Source organism: Marmota flaviventris, chromosome 3 (genome assembly GCF_047511675.1).
Source record: "Marmota flaviventris isolate mMarFla1 chromosome 3, mMarFla1.hap1, whole genome shotgun sequence".
Lineage (NCBI taxonomy): Eukaryota > Metazoa > Chordata > Mammalia > Rodentia > Sciuridae > Marmota > Marmota flaviventris.
The window spans coordinates 45,993,740-46,016,882 of NC_092500.1; the positions used below are offsets into that span (position 1 = coordinate 45,993,740).

A 23,143-nucleotide genomic window follows, 5' to 3' on the forward strand; every position below is an offset into this window, starting at 1 on the left:
ACCCCAGCCCCTCTTTCCCCATTTTAATGCTTCTACATTCATTCCGTCACATCTGTTAAGTATTCTCCCCTAGATTTTTAAGTTCCTAAAGGACATGAATAATTTTGTATCCTTTAGAGAGAACCAGCTAAATGCTCTGCATAGACTGGTTTATAATTAATGTCTATTTTAAAAATGGAAACAAAATATCTGTTAAATTCTGCAACTGCCTCACTTGCTTATTTGTACTTTCATCAGTCCTATCAACAAAGGATAGCAAAATTGACTTTCTTCCAAAAAAAATATATGTATGTATGTATGTGTATATATATACACACACATATTTTTTTTTCCACTACTTGGGATTGAAGCCAGGGGTTGCTCTACAAGTAGCTATATCCTCAGCTCTTTTTATTTTATTTTTATTTTTATTGTTGGTTGTTCAAAACATTACATAGTTCTTGATATATCATATTTCACACTTTGATTCAAGTGGGTTATGAACTCCCATTTTTACCCCGTATACAGATTGCAGAATCACATCAGTTACACATCCATTGATTTACATATTGCCATACTAGTGTCTGTTGTATTCTGCTGCCTTTTCTATCCTCTACTATCCCCCCTCCCCTCCCCTCCCCTCCCCTCTTCTCTCTCTATCCCCTCTACTGTCATTCATTTCTCCCCCTTGTATTATTTTTCCCTTTCCCCTCACTTCCTCGTATGTAATTTTGTCTCAGCTCTTTTTAACTAAGGGTTTTCATTTTCATATTTGCTTAAACATTCTTAGCAATATTCATACATTGTCTCTAGCAGTTTTCCTGAAGTTATATATGGTTTCATTTAAAAACTACACACATTAGGAATACTGTGATTGGAGGAAATCATCAGTCAAGCTTCAAATCAAATGGATATAAACTAAACATTAAAAGATTAAACGCTTTCCAGACTTGGGTTGTCCAGACCCAGAGGACTCTTGTACTTTTAGTGTGGTTGAAGTTTCACACTAGAAAGTGTCTCAGGATGTCTTAAACATGTTTTGCCAGTCATCACAGACAGGATTTAAGTCCTGAAATGATTAGAACTACAATTACTCATAGGAAATCACTGTCGCAGAAAGAAAACAGACATAAGGAATACCAACAAAATACACACTTTGGTTTGAAAGATGTCAATATTCCAGTCTTGTAGGGTAGACAGAACATCCTGTTGAATTAGATGAGACATCACAAGAGCTTGCTTCAGAAAAGGCCAGTATCAAGCCAGTCAATGAAAATTGTCCTAAGTGAAGAACAAAAACAAATGCTCCAAAAATACAAAGAAAACCAACTTCAAAAATTTAAAAGAACAGCGAGATAAAGCTACATGGGGATTACTTAAAATGGGTCTTTATAGACCTGATGCATCTTGTTTTCTTTTCTCAAATCAAAATGCTATGAAAAATGAGCCCAAAAAAAGGGTGGGGGGGGGGCTCTTCCATCTTCTGCATGGATTACAAGATTAAAGGCCAAAGACCAAATTGAACAAACTAAGATTGAGAATGGGATTGATGTTTGAGCAATTAGACCTGGTCAAAGACAGACTTCAGAAAAGAAAGTATTAGACAAAGAGAAAAAAGTTGTGTGGCCTGTTATACCCATATCAGTGAGAATGACCAAATCGGTTTCTCAAGCAACAATACAGACTGTCAGAACAGTCTGAACTAACACTATAAGAAAGCCAGTCACAAGAGCCACTAATGACATGAACCTAAAAGAAAGGCACCAAATAAAGGAAGACCTGTGAAAAAGAAACAAAACCTGAGAAGGTTGTTTCTTTTAATCTTGATAATGAAGAAGATACTTTGGATTCACAAAGGAGTGCAAGAAATGGAAGGGATTCTGATGAAATCTTATCAAAAATGGTAAATTTACCTAAGAAAAATCCTGCAAAAAACAAAGAGAATTCCTTTGCACCTAATGGTTTTATGTTTCATTCACTGGATGGTTTCAAGACCTATCAAGTAACAGTCATGACTTCCACAAGTGCCAATGCTTTCTTGACACCCATTTATACCTGGAACCCTTTAGAACCAGAAGGTGATAAGACTCAAGAAGCAAAAGAAATCTAGACCCAAAAGTGTAAAACTTACTCTACCAAGACAGCCCAGCAAGATTCAAATAAATTACAATGTCCTTTGGGTTCTCTAACAGTTTTAAGTCAAGAACATAGCTTAAATCAAAATGAAGCTACTACTAAAAATTCATATGGCCTTTCAATAAAAATGTCTCATCATTTGAATTAAATGAAGGTCAGATATCTCAGCCAACACATGATATGCCATATTTCAGAAATATTCTAGTCAGAAACTAAAACTGACTTCACACTGCCTTGAGTGGGACAGGAAGCTTGAACCAGACATTCTAGATGATGCTAAAGATCTTATTTGCACAGCAGTTGGTCAAACAAAATTCCTTATTAAGGAAAGATTCAAACAGTTTGAAGGACTGATGAATGATTAGGAATATAAAGGAGGTGAAATGGAGACTACCTGTGCAAATCTAGATGGATTTGGGGGCATGAGTTTTCAGAAAGATGTAAATTGAAAATTCAACAATCTGACCAAACGCGAGGAATCTGGGTGGCAAAACAATAATGCCACAAATATAGTCTTCTGGAAAATACAATGTTTCAAGCATGGCAAGTAAACACAAATAGGATGATGGTGGAAGGATTGCACCTAGAAACCACCTCACTGCCGTAAAAAAAAAAATGCAATGAGAGAGAAAATTAAACAGAAAGAACACTCCTATAATATAGGGGCAACAGCCCCTATAATATCAAAGGAAGTTGAAAAAATAGTTTTCCATGCTGGGTTTTTCAGAACTAAAGAGTCCTGTTAAATCATTCTCAGTACTTTCCTCTGAATGTCTTTCTCAAAGACATGGAACACCTAAGTCCATCAGCAAAGCCATACTGGAGAATGAGGCTGATGAGGACCTTCTAAGACATATAATGTCACCAGAGAATCCTGATCCGCAGAGCACCAAAAGTGAACACATTGATAAGAAAATTTTGTTTTCAAATATTTCTGAAAGCAGGAATAGCATAGTAGAAGATGCTCAGTGTCCTAGATTACAAGGTTTAATTGAAATAAACCATGATGAATATGGAATTAACAAAAGGGGAGAAATTTCAGATGTTGCAGAAAGAAAGGAACAAGAGTCTTCAATTACCTCACAAGATGTTTTGATGAGTAGCCCTGAAAAAAATATATTATCACAAAATAACACCTCACAAGAAACTAACCCTTCTCAATTAGTACTACTTGATAATAGAAGTGTCATTACTGAATGCCATCTTCTTGATTTGGTCTAAACTTCAGTAATCAGATAGAGAGGAGACATCAAGAACATGCCAGACACATCTCTGTTGGTGGTAGTCTAATTACCTTTTCACCTCTAAGGCCCCTTAGTGGAGAACAATCAGAAGAATTTTAAATTTAAAAATAAATCTAAACATTTTCTTCATATTACCAATGCTGTGAAATATTCTTAAACAGTTGGAAGTTTCAAGATGTATTTGTGTTCACTTCTATTCAATCAACTTATATATGTCATCTAAGTGTATTTTAAAAAATGTTTTTTTGTTGTAAGATGGACACACTATCTGTATTTATTTATTTTTATGTGATGCTGAGGATTGAACCCAGTACCTCACATATGCAAGTGTATTTTGGATATACTATTTCTCAGGGGAAGTGGGGATATTTCGTATATTAACCATGTATAATGAAAGGTATGTTTTATCTTCTCTCTTGTTTAAAAGAGGTTTAAAGCTAATTATACTTAGATTACACCAGTTACCTAGGTAGAAAGAACAAACCAAACTATACCAGTTACCTACATATCATCTTTAAAGAAAAAAATTAATCACCAGGCACGATGGCAAGTGCCTGTAATCCCAGATACTCAGAAGGCTGAGGCAGAAGAATCACAAGCCTGGGCAATTTATTGAGACCCTCTGTCAAGTTTAAAAAAAAAAAGTTAAATCCCTAGTACTACAAGAGGTAAAAAAGCTACATAAAATCAAAAAATATATATAATTCATTTATTCTCCAGGCCATTTAAAATATGGTAAAAATTCTAATCTCCAAATTAAATTTTTGAAAGATGAAGTAAAAGCTAGAAACAGATGAAAATTCAGGGAAAGTACAGGCGAGACAGCTCTTGAAATTGCCTGCCAAAATGGGTATTTGTGGATTTTTTCCACAAGACTATGAGATGCTACCCCCAGAGCAATTCCTATCTCTCTTCTCAAGCCACATAAGGATGTCCTTTTATTGCTTCAGTAATCAATTCTTCCTTGACCTTAGATTCCTTGGACTCTATATTGACTGTGTACATACTACTCCCAAATCTCAACAATGAAGCATAAATTTCCAAATGTTCCTATTTTAAAATTACTATTATTCTATCAAAAGGCAGATAATTGAGATTTGTAGGTCTAACGAATGAATTCATATCACCACCATGGATGCCCTGACAACAGTACTCAAATGAAATTAACTAGAATTGGTTTTGGTTACTTTATTTGGATAAACAGATAAATATCCATCTACACAGCTAATCACTGTTAGGTGATAACCTGAATTTTGTATGACTCAATGTTATTTTATGCTTTACCTCTTCTCCTGTTTGTTTCCTGTTTCATTCTTGGAGTATCTGATTGATTGGACATTTGCAGAGGTTCCTTTTAGCATTCCCTAGTATGTACATTATAATAAAAACTCATTTCCGTTTACTTGCTAAAGTAATGCTTTGCCTTGCATATCCCATCAAATGTGTTGAATTAGTTATAAGGTAACTGGCATGAGCGACTTTGAATTGACAAGAAATCAGAAAACAAAAACAAAAAAAATAGTAAAATTGTCTTGAAAAACTAAAGCTGAAAACTTCACATATACTTAAAAATTTTCCTATCAGAGATGAATTTTTTTTTTGGATACTATACTGGCAAAAATAGTGACGAACAGATCTGACTCTCCACTTTTAGAGTTTCCAAAAACAAGCATAACCCTAATAAGGTTTTAAAAAATGTGTTGACAGGGCTAGAGTTGTAGCTCAGTGATAGATCACTTGCTTACCATAAGCAAGGCCCTGGGTTCAATCCATAGCACTCCAAAAAAAAAAAAAAAGTATAAATGGTAAGGAAAATCAAGGACAGCACTGGTAAAATATATGACATGAAAAATTTAGAATTATTCACACAAATGACTGGGAGCTAGAAGCTTCTAATTTCTTGCTGACAGAGAAAGAGATACTAGTTAAGCCTTAAGTTACTGCAGATCACAGAACCAATCCTTACCTTCCCTAATGATTAAAGTTTAAGCTGACTTAAGTCATTATTAGGCTAAGGACATCCTAAAGTTTTCCATTTTTCACTAAATACAAGTTATACAAGTTCCCCCCCACCCCCACCAACCTTTTGTTTTCTTTCAAAGCAGTGCTTGGCTTAGGGTGGCAGATATTTTTGCTTATTCGTTTTTTTTTTTTTTTTTAAAACGTCTACATTACAAATGCTGTGATCCTCTCACAACTTTTTTTTTTTTTTTTTTTTTTAGTGGCTACTTTTGGATTCTTGGTTTTTAATACAATCACAAATCATACCCACTTTAATTTCTCTAATTAAATACACCCACATTCTTAGAATTTTTTTATAAAGTCATATACTAGATTGTTGCTCTCAATCAACATTATACTTTGTTTTACATCTAATTCTTCATTTAAAGAAATTACCCCTAGTTTTAAAAGTTTATCCTGTCAAACATTTCACAGATAAGAATTGCTCATATGTGGTAATTACTTTATAAATAATTATATATCTTGTTAGAATTGTTGTTTAAATTTTTGATTGAAAGAGGCAGCTTCAGTCCTGGCAGAGCAGCAAACCAAATGTTGAAGAATAAGAACCATAAAATGTCAGCCTTAAGGCAACAGTCCAAAGATTAGCATTTAGTAAACTGTTACCCTAGAAACTAGAACTCAGAATCTGTCATCTCTCCCTGAATAATGCCCCATCTTCAATAAAGTTCAAAATCATGGTTTTCATCAATAAATTTCTTGGGCCACCACTGCTGCCTAAAACCTTTTGATAAGGAGGAGTTACTCATGCAATTAACTATTCAGATAAAGATTATGGTCAGGTTTTAAAAGGTCAAAATGGTGGGGCTGGGGTTGTGGCTCAGTGGTAGAGTACTTGCTTATTAGCACATGTGATGCACTGGACTAAATCCTCAGCACCACATAAAACTAAATAAAATAAAGGTATTGTGCCCACATATGTATAAAGATTAAAATGGAATTCAATATGGGAGGTATATTACACAGATTTTAGACCAGATAAGTAATTTTGTCACCCTGGAGATTAAGCCTATAGTTATCAAAGGATTTTTTTTTTGGTGGGGGTGGGGGGTTATTTGGGATTGAACTCAGTGACACCCAACCACTGAGCCACTCCCCAGCCCTATTTTGTATTTTATTTAGACAGGATCTGAGTTGCTTAGCGCCTTGCTTTTTGCTGAGGCTGGCTTTGAACTTGTGATCCTTCCCGGCTGCTGGGATTACAGGTGCTACCGTGTCCAGCCTCAAAGGATTTGTCTTACCTTTATAGGCTTTTTCCATTTTTAAGAACTGACACTATATTATTAAAATTATTCATCTTTTCTAAGATGAAGTCCTGGGTTCAATCCTAAGTACTAAAAAAAATGCAAAATGCAGATGAATAGAAATTACTTCTACATAGCTCAAGGAATGCATTTTATAAAACTGATTTTACTGTATTTTTCCAAAAGGGCCAAGAAGTGCCCTAGAAGGCTTAACTCCATCATACTGTAATCAAACATATCCTTAAATGGCACTGGAAATAAAATCAGAAAATTCAGATATTCATTAAACTATATCTTTCTAACCTATATCTTTAATTTCAGGTAAGAAGAAGGAATCCATATTCTTGAATTAGAAAATGAATCTAGAAATACACAAACTATCCTATGTTGTAATCTTTGAAAGTGCCTAATATGACTAGGAATGCGTTGTGTCCTGGGTTTCTGTGTAACAAGGCAACACTGTCAAAGACAAAACCAATGATTGCTTTTTATATTGTATTTCTTCTAGATTAAAAGAAAACATAAACCAAACAAAATAAAATGGCAACTGTTTAAATAAGCAAAAGGTGTCCATCTATTTCTCAGTGCTACAACAAAATCTGGAAAAGCAATGTGGAATAGAGGGTCACTTAATTACCCCCTCTAAGCTAGAAAATGTTTCTCTATTTCAACTTGGCTTGAAAATGCATTATTTGCAAGACTTTTAAAACATTCTGTCCAGTTTACCTCAAATTCAGTCAATTTCAACTAATGGCATTCTAATTACTACACCTCAAAGTTTGGCAGCTATACACTTAATCAAATGCTTAATTCAAATGTGTGTGCTTAGTGGACCAAATAGCCAAGGGTGAACTACTTACATCTTGGAGTATAGTCAAGTATTCTGTTCTCCATCTTAAACTCCAACTACAAAGGAAAGCAGTTAGCTATCTAGTTCCCCTATGTAAACCAGGTATGTAAACCCCTACTTTCAGAGCTGACACCGACTTACATTTCATTAAAAAGGTATGCTCTTAAAAAAAAAAAAAAATGTGATTTGGGGCTGGAGTTGTGGCTCAACAGTAGAGCCCGCGCCTAGCCTAGCATGTGCAAGGCACAGAGTTCCATCATCAGCACCACATAATAATAATAAAGAAAGGAAGAAATTAAAAAAGGAGGGAAGGAGGGAGGGAAAGAAGGAAGAAAGGAAGGAACTGTGTCCAACTACAACTAAAAAAAATTTTTTTCAAGTGCGATTCTAGTTTGTTGGTAAGTGGATTAACTGAGGATGAGATTTAACACAGGGTAGAAGTGTTACTTGGGAAACTGAAAAATTCTAAAATTTTATGATACACACAAACCTAAGCCAAACTGTTGACAATAATTACCTCTAAGAACCGATGTGGGGTGAAGGGTAAAGAGAGATCTAAAAAGGACTTTTGCTTCTTACTTTATATTAAAGGCACACACAAAGAAGTTTTAATTTTGGGTAGCATGAAGTCCAATGTTACAAAAGTTAACTACTCAGAGCTGTATAAAAATGTGTAAAAAATCTGCTAAAGTAGATGCCTAAGTTTTATTTTATTTGGGGGGCAAGGGGACCACAGGCTCAAAGTAATAAACTTCAAATGAGTTGTTAGCAGATAACTTTCCAGTTTCCTGATTCACAAGATTAGGAGATAACACAATTCTGGTTAAAATTATTCTATGATGCCAATGAGATCCACCTAATTGACCACATTCCTTTTGGGAAGGCTTCATGCAAATTAAGAAGCTATTAAAAGGAAAAAAACATGACAAAACAAAAACATATCCCAAGAGACACAGAAGAAAAGGAGAAAGCAGGTATTTACTGAACCAAGATCTTCTGGACATGTTGGTAAAAGTTGCAAAACATGTATATAATAAGACACAAAACTAAAACCCACAAGACTATGTATTTCTATAAGGAAACATGTATGTATATAAATGTTTAGTGAAAAGGTGATTGAGGAGCATATACAAGAGAGCAATAGTTATCATTTGGAAGGGGGCATAAAGGGACATGTTGACAACATCTCTTTTTAATTTTTTCCTAGAATGTATTCTTACATAATACATACCAAAAAAAAAAAGGAACTCTTATATTTCTAGGAAGTACTACATATGATGGTTTCCCTAAACTGCCAAAGATAACAGTTTAGCAAATACAATTGTGGTCTTTCTTCAACATTATTGTACTTTAATTATTGTTATCCTTCATCTTTTTTTTTTTCATCATGTTTCATTTAAGTAAATTATTTGCTTTTTCTTAAATACTTGATAATGAGTAGATATTTGATAAGAAATACCAAAATCAAGAGTAAGAACTGGTATATTGGGAATTAAGGCCATTTAAGAAGGCAACCCCCATCTCTTGTTGTTTTCATGAGATGCATATGTGTAAGCCTTCTAAAGAGGACAAGATGCTTTAAGAATAAAAGTTTTACTAGGTACAGCAAGTAACATTAACTTGCCATATTTACTAAAGGGAAAATGTTGCAGTAAAAAGAGTTACACTCAAAAAGCATAAAAGCTTTTCAGAAAAGAGATGAGACATAAATCTTGGATAGTATAAGCAGCACTAAGAAGTGTACCAAATTAATGTGCTATTGTTTAGAAGAGAAGTATTTCTGCTTCAAATTGGAAACTCTTAAAAGAATTTCTAATTTGTTCTATTATATATAACACTAAAACACAATTAGGAAAATTTTGCTCAAAATTGTAATTAATTTGTTTTCTTGAAGAGAGAAAGGCCATCAAAGTCAAGACATATTATGGTATGAATTTTCATCCACAGTACCAAATATACTACTGTCACAGGTGATTAAAAATAACAGAACAGCAAGTGAAATCAATGCCTATGATGAAATCAAGTATATGTAATTCAACAATTCCTGCTTTTTATTAAAATCTAGGTAATGCATTTTTTAATTTAAAAAAGAGTACTTAAGGATCTACTCAGTCCTTTATCTTTAGTTGCTCCTACTGGCCACTACTGTCTACACCCTCTACCAAAAGATCCCAACATAATAAAAGATCACAAATTATGTATTCCTTGTCACACTTTAACTACAAAGAAAACCATGAAAAGTTCAAATAATGAACAGAAGATAAAATCTGAATATTAAAAGCACAGAACAAACTACCTCTAGAGGTAATTTATATTATGGGCAAATTATATTATATGGAGGTAATAGAAACGAGCAATGATCTAGACTCCCAATAGCACTTATATTACAGAAAATTGCAAATTATATGTTAAAAGAAACACAGTATCATAATCTACCTTTTAAAAATCCTTCAAATATTTGGCACAATGACTCTCTTGCATTATTTAGAAACTACTTGAGAAAAGCAATGTATTTTTCAAAGTGATTTTAAAAATGTCAGGTTGTAGAGTTTAATATCTACTTGATTTCCATTCCATTCTTCACTACCTTCTTTTCCCATTTCCTCAATTTTACTTTCTATTACTAGAAACCTAAAGATGAAAATATCATTCTTTAATTAATGCCAAAGAAAAAGAACCCCATTAATAACTTCTATTAGTTAAAAAAAAAAAAAAAGCATATCTTTAGGTAGTCTCAGGAGATACTCCAGACAAAACAAATTCAAACATTCATATTTCATACAATAACATAATGTTTTGTTCTTTTCAAGTTAATGTTATCCCCTTGTTGCAATATACATTTTTAAAAATAACCTTCCCCTGTAGTCAGAAAGCAAAACAAGAATACCCACCATCATTACAGAAAGAATGATTATATACTTTTAACATAATATTAAGCACTCGAGAATTTTTAATGACTATCCTAAAACCAATTTTTCAACTTATTAGTTCAAAATATATTTGTTCTACCTACCTATACTTTTTAACATACAACATCATAACTTGTGTTTTCTTCCTAATAGCACAATTATTAGGACAGGAACATAAAAGATACATAGAAATGAAGAAAGTATCAGAAAAACTTCCTAGCTTGGGGTTTATCCTCTCTTTTTCTTTCCTTTTATACATACTGCAGCTGACTGATCCAATTTCATCACTCCTTCACCCTATACCTACCTTAAAGACCTTTTGAGATTCAAAACAACAGAAATAACCTACTATCTATTGTTGCTATTAAATTAACCTGAATTACAAGTTTGAGAGAGAGGGGGGGACGGGGGAGGGGGGAGACAGACACACACAGGGGGAGAGGGGCGGGCAAAATACTTGAGGTTAAGAAAAATACACAAAAATCATGGAAAGGTAAGGGAAAAAATATGGAAAATAGTTATGCCCTACCAATAATTTGGCAACTAGATAAATTTAATAATAAATTTAATTTAAATTCCCATTTATTATTCCAATCTGGAATTTAATAATAAAGAGGGTAAAAAATGGAAGTACAGTTGTCCAATTATCAGGTTTTAAAACTAACTTTTGGAATAAAGCGGAATTTCATCTCTAGTTTACAAAACACATTTCACTCCAATGAGAAAAGCTTATTTATCATCTTAAAAGTAGGAACAGCAAAGCTTTCTTTACTCCCTCTAAAAGAGCCAAAAGGGCAAAAACATAACCTTCATGGGAGACTCAAGATTCCCACTGCCTCTTCTATCCCTGAATAAACACTGACTTCACAGGAAACCAAGAGATTATACAGAGCATAATCATCCCATAAAAGGAGACAATTTTAGCTTATCTCCAACTCTTCCCACTCCCACCATCCTCAAACACATAACATAAGAGGTCAGTATGCTGAGTTTGGCAAGGACAATAAAGAATGTTAAGTGAGGGCTTAGAGAACATTTAATACTACGATAAAATTCTAACATCACAACATCAAGGTGTCAAGTCATTCAACTTTTAACCCATTTGAGAAGGTTTAAGCTATTAACTTAAAAATATGATAGTACTTCTTCAGTAACTATAACCCCATATATCCTCTTAATCGCTCATGCTAACAGCTTTATTGTATACTCTGCTTCTTATAAGTAAATCCAGGGACCATTCCATTTTAACTTAGACATAACATTTACTAGTTTTCCAAGCATGACAGAAATGGAAAAATATATATATATTAGAACAAGAACAATTCATGTTAATTTCTACAATCTGTGTTCCTTCTGTGAGCAGCACCTGATTCTATTAAAATTAACAAATTTAAGTTCAGTCCTATGCTAAAAGGAAGCAGTCTAATGAGGGACTAATTTACAAAGTATACAAGAATATAATTTTATAATAAATCTTTCCAGTGTCTGCTATAACTGCATTACATGAAATGCTTCCCTCTACAGAAGCTCAGGATAGCTCTTATAAAATGAACAGAATGTTCTGTGTTCATCTCTGACAAGCAATGAACAAACAGACTTGCTCACAAGTGCTGCCTCAGGAGCATAAATACCACTAACATGCTATATGAATGAGTCTTCGTGAGTGGTTACAATCTGGGACCTCTTCCTCTTTTCTCATGCCAGTGAACCCAGCTTATTATAAAGCCTAAGAAATCTAAAGCTGTTGCAGAAGTGAAACTCAGCATGCTCCACTCAAATTCTTCTAAGGTAACCATTGTAAAGCAAAAATCAGCAGAAGTCATCTCTTTTTATTAAAAAACCAACAACATACACTGATACCACACACACACACACACACACACACACACACACACACTCTTGTACACACACACAAAAAAAAACTCTAAAACAAACCCAAAATCCAAACCAAAAGGCAAATGCTGCTGTTCAATCATCAGATGGACTTAGAAAGGCAAAAAATGTGACAACAGCAATAATTCAAGTAAAATATGTGTGAAAATTTAAACACGCCACTTTTAAGTTAAGACAAAAGTGAAAGGGAGCGATGATCTTTGTATCAGTCAAAAAGCTAAGACATTATCACCAAATGTTAATTCACTTTACGGTCATCAATGAGACTACTGTAGATATTTTTGCACCTTGCGCTTGTAAAAGCAGATAAAATATTTAATATGTAATTTACAACGTATTTTACCAGCTCAGCATACAGGATGTATATAGATTATATCAAAGTAGTAGACAGTTAGGGGCCTGTGCAAACCCTGCAAAAATAGTACTTCAGGTATCTGCTAATCAAAAACAAAAACAAAAACAGTTTGCTGTTTAGAAGTGATACAATTCAAACTACCACAAAATACAAAGGGCTGCAAAAATGTATATCATTCCAACAACATATATAAGTTATTAAATAAAGATCTGATTTAAAAGAATATAAATGAAGCCTTTAAGTAGGTCTTTTCTACATGCATATTATTCCTCATTAAAGAAAAAAATATGTAAAAAGGCCATTGGTAATTGCTTTGTTAACATTTGTAGAAAATGCCAATTCTCTGGTCACAAACTCCACTAAGTTTAGCACTTAAGGTCTCTGCAGTGTTATAAATGTAATTTAAAATACTGTTAATTCTATAACTCCATTGGTAAAATAATGTGACTTGGAATATGGCAGTCTTCATGTTGAGGGCAATGATCCACAGTTTTGTTTTGTTTTTTAATTTCTTAGGCTTGAATGGTTATCCAGAAGAACAGCATCCTCCACCACCGCTCTGGGCTTGAGGCTCATCATCAATAATCTGTACACCTCGCCTTGCAGCTCCTGGTTGACTGGAGCCATTGCCTTTTGCCCTCTCATCCACCTGTGCCGTTTCTATCATCCCTAAGATAGGGAGAGAGCAAAAATTATTAATTCTACAATCTTTGAGTTTCCTCTTTCTATAATTTCAGTATACCACTATGAGAGCTATTTCTGATTTTTAATGAACAAGGAAATTAAATATAATGAACACTTAGCTCACTATAATAGCTTTACACAAGTTTCAAGAACTAGTTTCAGTAGCGAGCATCAATATAACCAGTGGTATATTGGCCACAGTGACAGCAATAGAAAAAAAAACTTTTTTTTTTTTTTGGCTTTGAGAAAATAACTGTACAAGTATAATCCTTACAATCTTCCAAACATACAATCTTTGACATATCAGTGATATGTCAAAATTCAAGTTATTCCAAGTACAAGTGATATTTAGGGCGAAGGATTTATTCTTCAATAATTTAAGTGAATGATATTTGAATGAATAAGAGTTTAAGATGAAGAAGCTTACAAGAACAGTTGGAGGACTCACTGATAAAGATATACTAAGACAATTTCTGCTTCATGAAAGATGAAACAGAAAATAAAGTCCAAAAAAAAGACCCCCACATACATAGTTACTTGATTTCTGACGCATTTGCCAAGGCTATTCAATGATGAAAGAATAATATTTTCAAGAAATGGTACCAGAACCGAACAAGTATATGTAAAAAATAAACTTTAACCCATACTTCAACACCATATGCAAAAATCAGGAAAAGTTACCTAAACACAATTACATAAAAGCAAAAAATTTAGGAAAAAAAACATAGGATAAAAATCTTTGTAGGAGAAAAATTCTGTGATTCTGGCTTAGATTTTCAAATAAGACCCAAAAAAATCATTTAAAAATTGATAAACTCAATCTCAATGAAATTTTAAAACTTTTAAACCAGGCACAGTGATACACACCTGTAATCCAGCTACTTGAGAGGCTGAGGCAGGAACCTGGGCAACACAGTGAGACCCTGTCTCAGAATTTTAAAATAAGAGAGCAGGGGAGACTAGGGATACAGCTCAGTGGCAAAATGCCCCTGGGTTCAATCCGTAGTACCACACAAAACAAAATAAAAGCCTTTTGCTCTTAAGAGACAAAAATAAAATTCAAGACAGACTAGCAGAAAATATTTGCAAAATACATAACTGACAAAATGAGAGAAAAAAATAGGGAGTCCCTGAAATAAGATGAAGATTCTAACATTTGGGTTCAGAGACTGCTTGTAAAGAATGGCTTCCAAATTAAGGTGTGTGGGATAATCCAATTAAATGAAATAAGGAAAATTATGAAATCTATTTCTTATTTTTTTCAACCTTTCAAAATTTCTATCTTTAGGTACACTTTAAAATGTATAATATACATTAGTACTTATGTGTGGTTCATGATTTCTAAGTAAACATATGGAGAATACTCAAAAAATTATGAAGGTGTGAGATTTATCACATTGGTAAGCCATTAGGATCTAGAGCCTTTTACTACAAGTCTGGTGTGAGGACTAGCATCATCACCACTTGGGTGCCTATAGAAATGAGAACTTCAAGCCATGGCAAATCTGCAACATCAAATTACATATTTTAACAAGATCCTCAACTGATTCATGTGAAGGATTTGCACATTTCAGTGTGCATCAGAATCATGGGGCAGGGGGTCATTACAATAAAGACTTTTGTTGCCATCTCCAGAGATTATGATTCTGTGGGGTTTGGGGCAGAGTCCAAGAATTTGCATTTCTAACACATTCTCAAGTGATGCTGCTGATAAGAATATCTGATTTATATAATCACTATTCCAGAAAAATTATGAATGACTTCAGGGTTTCATAAAACTGAAATTTACTTCAAAGTTTATAAAGGTATGCATTTTGAGCGAGAGAGAGAGAGAGAGAGAGACAGACAGACACAGACACAGTTTCGTCAAATTTCTCAAGAGTCTGAGGTCCATAAATTTAAGAAATACAATTTGCCAAAGTCATTTCAATCTCTTATTGCATATACCAGGGTTTTCCTAAATATGATACGCATTCTACTGGCAATATAAGAAAATAACTTGCAGGTCACATATTTTTTAAAAACGTATTTCCCTTGCAGGTTACATATTTTTAAAAAACTTACTTTAAACAATTTTTATATAGAAAATTTCAACATAGGTAAAAGTAGAAAAAAAATAGCATAATGAAATCTTATCACCTGATTTTGTCCATACCTAAAGATCTGTATCATTATTTTAAATCAAAGCCTAGAAACAATTTTATTCGTGAATTATTTTGATATGCACCTCAAAGAATTTTTTAAAAGTTTAATTATACCACTATAATCACACTAAAAAACTGACAATTATATCTTAAATCACCAAGTATCCATCAAGTGTTATATATTCCTAATTGTTTCACAAATGTTTTTCACTAGTTTGTTAAATCAGAATCTAAATAAGGTCCACCCACTACAACAGACTGTTACAGCTCTTATAGGTGTTTTAATACTGATGCATATATTTTTATGCACTTAGCACATACCATTCATATCATTCCATGTGTGCTAATTACTATTTAAAACACAACTAAAGTAAGATATTTAAAATTTTCTAAAAAATAAGTTAAATAAACAAACAGTAGTACAGGTAGATGCAACAAATCATCTATGTGGACATTAATGGAAATTGTCAAAATATCACTTTAGAAACACTACCAATGCTTTAAAAAGAGCCATTTTTAGGCACACTAAATCTGAATATACCTACTTTTACAAAGGTCAAGAAAGAGTTCCTCAATTCCTTTGTTTTGTTTGGCTGAAGTATGATAATGTTTTGCTCCTACAGATTCTGCATACCTTAAAAAAAGAAAATAACATCAGCAATTGATATAAAACATTAAAAAATTTTTACAGCAGCAAAACATAATAATGACTTATTAATTTACCCAAGTGTAGTAAAATTAAAATTAGTCGTTTAACTTCTCTGTACATGGAACCAAATTTTAAATAACACAAATAATAAGACTTAAAATTTTTATAGATTAATTTGAAACTCAAATTCTTAAGCTTTTGTGATTCACTGCCTATTTGAACATGGTAATTTTTTAACATAATTCTATTTTTTAACGAATCAAAATGGGAACTGAAAGCAGAATATTTTTAAATATTGTCAAAACTCTAGAAACTACCAACATAAACATGTTTCACTGAATTCAACAGTTTAAAACCTTAAGAGATTTGAGTAATATCTAAATGGTAATATATACTATACAAAGAGGAAGACTTCTGGGGAGTAACAAGGTGGGGTGGGGGTGTGCAGGTAGAGGTGCCAGACACTTACGATTCTGCCTCTTGAATGGAAACATGTCTCTCCTTTTCCAAGTCTATTTTATTACCTAATTTGAAAAAAGTAAATACTAATCTTAACATTGATTCATTTTTATAATAAAATTAAGCCAATTCTAAATGTACAACTGCCATCTTAATTACCTGAAAAAAATAATACAAATCCCTATCAGACTTCTAAATGTCTTAAAACTATAAAGTTAATCCCTATCATATGAGAGCTGTTCACAATTGTCAAGATGAACAAATCATCTTCCCTCAAATGGATCAATGCATATCCCTAAATTTTCAGACTGTGTCAAAGAAAACTACTTTTCAAGGAGATATATTATTCTTTGATGTAGATATACCAGGGATTAACACTCCCCAGGGAATGTAGGGGAAAACTTACAATTTTTAGCAAAACATTAATGGCTAAAGAGGAAAAAATTTTCTATGTTCCCCAATCAACTTACAGCCAGTCAATAATTAAGTATGGCTATCTTTTTGTTTACTAAAATATATTCAGCTAACTTCTTGGGCCCTAACAGATTCTGGTTTCCTAGATAATATAAATGAGTTAAAGTAAAACTTAAAATGTATGGATTTTTAAGAACTTTACCATCACAGAGACAAAAACTATATTATTTTAGTGACTTATTAGAACTTAATATATGCATATCATGCAGATTTAAATTGCTGAAAAGAAATAAATTTAGCTCTCTTTAAACAATAGCACCAAACCAAGATTATGCTAAAAAGTCACCAGAACAAAAATAAAGATACTGTAAATTGCAGAGTTCTTACTAAATACAGGACAAAAGTTAAGGTGAGTTGGCCAGACACACAGAGTGCTAAAGGTAACTGAAGCAACAGTTAAGAATAGGGAAAAAGACCTTAAGGAAAAACACTTCAAAGATTTCTTTTCTTCTATTATGAATTCTAGGGAGAAAAAAAAAGAAATCTTATAATCAAGGTCATTTTTTCCCCTTGGGACATTATAGAGTTGAGAAGAAAATTTTAGAGAAGTTTTAGATAAAGTATTCAAGTAAGCACCTGACGAAAGATATAATATTTAGCACTGAAAAGTTTAAATCCAGCAGTTCTGTATATTGAGAATCTCAAACAATTAAACACTAATTGCTGGTAGCTACAAGAAACTATTTGCCATTACAGCCTAATGATGAGAAGGAGAGAAGCAGACAAAACAATAAAGATCAGTGAGTACCATGGAAGTCAGTAATGAATTTTTTCTACTTTGAACAGTTACCTGTCTACCTTAGTAAGAAGTTCTATATTAATTCTGATTTCCTATGTTATAATTTGTCAATAAAATTTTTAATCTGCTAAATACTGTAGCCAGTATATTTGACAGTAACTAGAGGGAAAACAAGTTATTTTATTCTATAAAGAATGCAAAAAGCACCATCTGGTGGCAAGTGGCTCTAATAGGCACAAGATTGTACCTTTAAAAAGGTTAAACAATTTAGTCCCCTAATAGTAAGAAAACTTTTGGTCCAACCAACTAAAACCCTATAAACATTTTTTTCTTAGGTTTTTAATGCTTTGTTTTAAAAATTCCACCAGAATCATCAACACCTAAAAAAGAGTGAGGTCAGAGAAAGAAGGTAATCAATCATCTTACTGTTTCAAACGAACACTGAGGGAAATTACTAATTGTTTTATCATGTAATAACATTCAAAATTTTGACTAATTTTAATAAATCAGACCATTATTAACTATCATAGATATTTTAATGACTTAATTATTTAAATAAAAAATTTAAATCCCTCTACTAGATAACTACTACTTCTTAGAACAATCAGTGATCACAATGGATTGTTGGCACAGAAAATGTCACAGGAAACTGACTCGTTAGTGACTGATTTCTTTCCAAAGTTCAAAACCCTTTGTAATTTCTTTTTTCAAAAGCAAGACAGCTAAGGAAGTAAGGCTCTGAAGCTCCTATTTGATTTGATACTACTCTGCAGCTGCATGGATTTTTAAAAAAATTGTAGTTGTAGATGGACACAATATCTTTATTTATTTATTTTTATGTGGTGCTAAGGATTGAACCCAGTGCCTCACACGTGCTAGGCAAGCGCTCTACCACTAAGCTACAACCCCATCTCCGCTACATGGATTTTTGAAAGGCTTAAGGCACCTGAAAACAAGGGCAACCAGCAGAGTAAGCATCTACTTGATCAAAATCTATTTGGAAAGTATACGATGAAGATTTTATTAATTCTTTTTGTAAGTGGACTGAGGAAAGGAGAAAGCCACTGTTTAATTATCTTAAAAAAATACATATCTGAATTAAGAATGTGGTAGAACACTTGCTTATTTCTTAGCATATGCAAAGCCCTGGGTTTGATCCCCAATACTGCAAAAAAAAAAAAGGAAGAAGAGATAAGCTCATTGCTAAGGGGAGAAGGCCTAATTAGTGATAAAGAATTAGAATTATATTTTGTTTAGTCTGGATATGTGAGGCATAATGAAAAGACACTTTTTCCAGCTGGGTTTAGTGGCACATGCCTATAATCCCAGTGACGCAAAAGGATCACAAATTTGAGGCCAGCCTGGGCAATTTAGTGAGACCTTGTCTCAAACTAAATAATAAAAAAGGGTTGGGGATCTACCTCAGTGATAGAGCATCCCTGAGTTCAATTCCTAGTAAAAGACACACAACTTTTAAAGAAAATAAAACATTTTTCAATCCCAGTTTATTTCATAGCACTAAAATCCTGGGTAAATTACTTAACCTCTCTTAGTTTCACAATGTACAAATATAGTAGCAAACCTTGCAGGGTTAATTAGGTAAAAATCCCTAGCATATAGTATCTGTTCAATAAAGAGTTTGTTATTAATATCAGCCACATTCATCACAGTGGGTGATCAATAATCACGAAAAATCAATAGAGAATTAAACTCCATGACAAGTAACACACTTTTTACCACCATCCGACTAGCTGCATTTAGCTAACTTAGTTTAACCATTTGTGCTCTAGAAAATCTCCCTTTACTTCCCTAAATCTAGACAGGTTTGCATTTGTGGTCTTACAAGATTCCATTCTGCACTTCCCTTTTCGTAGCAGAAATCATAATATACAATGGTAACTTGTTTTTTTCTCACTTCCTTTACAATAAGCTTTGAAAGGATAAGGACCATACCTATTTTATGTATTAACTACACTAGGCCCAAAACCTGACATAGCAAACAACAGTGTTGTTTAAGGATATTGGCCTGAAGTAACACACAGACCTGAGTTAAACTCCCAGTCTATCCTGATACATGTTTTTGTGAAGTACAAAGCTCTCTAAGCCCATTCATCCATCCATAAAATGGAAATCATCTTCCTGTAGTATTGTTAGAAGGACTAAATGAAATACCATGTAGTTCATATAGTTCACAACACTCAATAAATGGTAGTCATGATTAGCAATATTTACTTAATAAATACACAAGTGTTAAAGATAAGTCTGATGCAGAATACTAGTTTAAATAGAACAATCACAGCCAAGACTGCCATTCAATGAATGAGGAACAATCTACAGGAAAAGGTCTCTGCTAGTAAAGTACGGGGTTCTCCATAACTGATTAACACATGGTTATCGAGTGCCTTAAAGAAGACTCTAGATGGTTAAGTATTCAGTTTATGCATGAAAAAATGAATTGACTGTAAATCCAAGGTTCAAATATGTATGACAATTTGAAATACCTATAGATTTAAATAACTAAATTACATAAGAACAAGCTGGAAAAGCCTGACTGAACAATACTATTATCTACGTAAAAGAGACAATAAGTTGACATGGCTGTTAAAAACTTCATGCTATCTTAACAAATCTTGATAGGACAACGTAAGTATTAAAAGAGAGAATCTGGGGCTGGGGATGTGGCTCAAGCCGGTAGCGCGCTCGCCTGGCATGCGTGCGGCCCGGGTTCGATCCTCAGCACCACATACAAAACAGAGATGTTGTGTCCGCCGATAACTAAAAAATAAATATTAAAAAAAAAAAGAGAGAGAATCTGAGTGTGGTAGCAAGCACTGTAGTCCCAGCGACCCCAGAGGCTAAGAGAGAATAATTTGAGCCCGGGAGTTCTGGGCTAGCCTGGGCAATGGTGGTAGACACCTGTAATCCCAGCAATTTGGATGGCTACCACAAGAGATAGCAAGTTCAAGGGCAACTTAGATCCTGTTTCAAAATAATAAAAGGGACTCAGTGGTAAAGACTCCTGGGTTCAGCTCCCAGTACCAAAAGAAAGGGGAGAGGACCCTAAAAGAATACATCAGCTTAACATCTGGGTTCTAGTTTTTCTTTCAGGTGTAGGAGACACACTGATACACTGGAACAAACCTAAGAGAAAATGATCATGATGATTAGGAAGTCTAGAAGGTAAGCCGAATGAAAAAAAAAGTAAGGATCTGAAGAATTTAAAGACTTCATGCAAATAATTCAAGTAGGCTTCAAATGTTTGAAGTGCTGACTTATGCAAAGGGAAAAGAATATTTGTCAGATGTCTATTTCTATGCCAAGCATTTTACAAATAATTATAAAATCTTCAATAGAGTACTGTGAAGTACTATTACTATTTACTAAATGTAATAAAACAGAAGACAGAATAAACACTGAACTACCACAGAGAACAAAATAAAAATCAAGAGGTAAGAAGTAATGCAAAACGGATACACTGTGGAATATTCATAAAGCAGTAGATAACAAAGAAGATAATAAAAATCAACTACAACTATGTGCAACACCACAGAAGAATCTTGTAAACATAATGTAAAGCTGAAGAAGTCAGACACAAGACTTTATATGATTCCATTTATATAAATTCAAAACAAAACTACTTTACGTAGCAAAACGTCAGGGTAGTGGTGTAGGGTGAAGGGCAGTGAAGAAAAGGTAACTATAATAGTGCTGGGGTAAGAAAGACGTGTCAGTGGGGTTTTCATACTTTACACAATGAAATTTTCATTTTGTGAAAATTATGTTGTTACTGAAGATGTGTACACTTTTTTTAATACACATTATATTTCAATGAAAAGTACACTTAAAACAGTAAGCCAGCTGCAGTGGCACCACATGCCTATAATCCCACCAGCTTGGGAGGCTGAGGCAGCCTCAGTAACTTAAAGAGGCCCTAAGCAACTTAGAGAGACCCTGTCTCTAAATAAAATACCACTGAGCTGGGGCTGTGGCTTAGTGGTTAAGTGCCCTTGGGTTCACTCCCAGGTTATCCCCACACACACACACACACACAAAATCAGTAAGATTATAGGGAGTATTATCAGTTTTTAACTAACAAAATTCGTTTATTTTAAAAAGTAGCCTTTCTGATAAAAACACAGTGTTACCACAAATCTTCATACAAGAGTAACATGATGATCTAAATGAGATTCTTGCACTGGGTCAGATCAGATAAACTGTTCCCAATTATCGAATAGTACATATAGGTTAAATCACAATTATAGTACAGTATTTGATTCAAAGAAGCCACTCAAAAGAATTTTTATCTTTTTAAAAAAACTTCTTCAGGGAGTTGGGTTGTAGATCAATGGTACAGTGCTTGCCTTGCACATGTGGGGCACTAGGTTTGATCCTCAGCACCACATATGGTAGCTGAGTTTGGGAACAATAGTAAATGAGCTTTGTTCTAACTCTGAATTCTAATTAAAATTCCATGACATACTTGTCAGTAGCAGGGAGTGAGAACTTTTTATATGTCATATTAGTCGTTCCAAACCTTCTTATAATATGAACATTAAGAAAATACAATTTAAATGAACTATTCATGAGCTTATTTAAGCCAGGTTTTTTGTTTGTTTGTTTGTTTTAATGTTACTTTTGTGAGGGACCTAGGTTAAGTAACAAGCTCTTGAGGCTCCTCTTTCTTATGTGTATGTGTTAGTAATTTCTTTCTTTTTAGAGAGATGACACAATCCTCCAAAAGAAAACGTTCAATCATTTACAAACTGTGGTCTTTTCTACTCTTGATAAATTCCATATACCACACAAAGACTTTACACAAACCTCATAATGACTAACTGCAACTTTGGAGTCAAACATTATGTAGTTTGTTACTCTAGTGTTTCAGTCCGAAATATCACTGCTATCTAGTCAACCATTTAACATTTAGACTAAAAGGCAGGACAAAGGTATCTCTTTGACTTCTCACCCCACCCCACACCACCCAATTTGTGCCCTGATATGAGATTGTAAAGTTGCCAATCTGGTGGTGACAAGATGCAAGAAATATAAATTCAAGTTAAAAAAATAATTCTTATGGCTAAAAGCAAGATTTTCCCACACTGACCATTTCTTCATTTACCTAAATACCACCTTCATCCTCCACTAAAACTACTCAGATTTCTCTAAATTCATTCTTGCTATTATCAGCCACATGGAAAAGGAGAAAACAGACTGACAATACACATCTTAAGGATTAATAGCATAAGAACACAAGTCAAAATGATTTCAATTCAAATCCCATCTCTGATACCTGCCTGACATTGGGCAAGTATGTATGTCCAGGACTCAGCTTCTTCTATAAAGCCCTTGTAGGGTTACAGGA

General features: G+C 33.6%; 1 protein-coding gene and 1 pseudogene across 1 annotated transcript in view; one reads left to right on the plus strand and one right to left on the minus strand.

Annotated features, from left to right (window-relative positions):
* The first annotated feature begins 1,002 nt into the window (after positions 1-1,002).
* Positions 1,003-3,458, plus strand: LOC114086862 (disks large-associated protein 5 pseudogene; annotated as a pseudogene).
* Positions 3,459-12,193: 8,735 nt separating this feature from the next.
* Positions 12,194-23,143, minus strand: part of Rab21 (RAB21, member RAS oncogene family) — a 28,327-nt gene continuing 17,377 nt past the window's right edge. Inside the window, exons 5-7 of the mRNA XM_027922555.2 lie at positions 16,579-16,633; positions 16,006-16,094; positions 12,194-13,301 (exon numbers count right to left, since the gene is read on the minus strand). Coding sequence (XP_027778356.1) covers positions 13,159-13,301; positions 16,006-16,094; positions 16,579-16,633 — 287 coding nt within the window. The 3' untranslated portion in view covers positions 12,194-13,158. The remainder of the gene's footprint in view (positions 13,302-16,005; positions 16,095-16,578; positions 16,634-23,143) is intronic.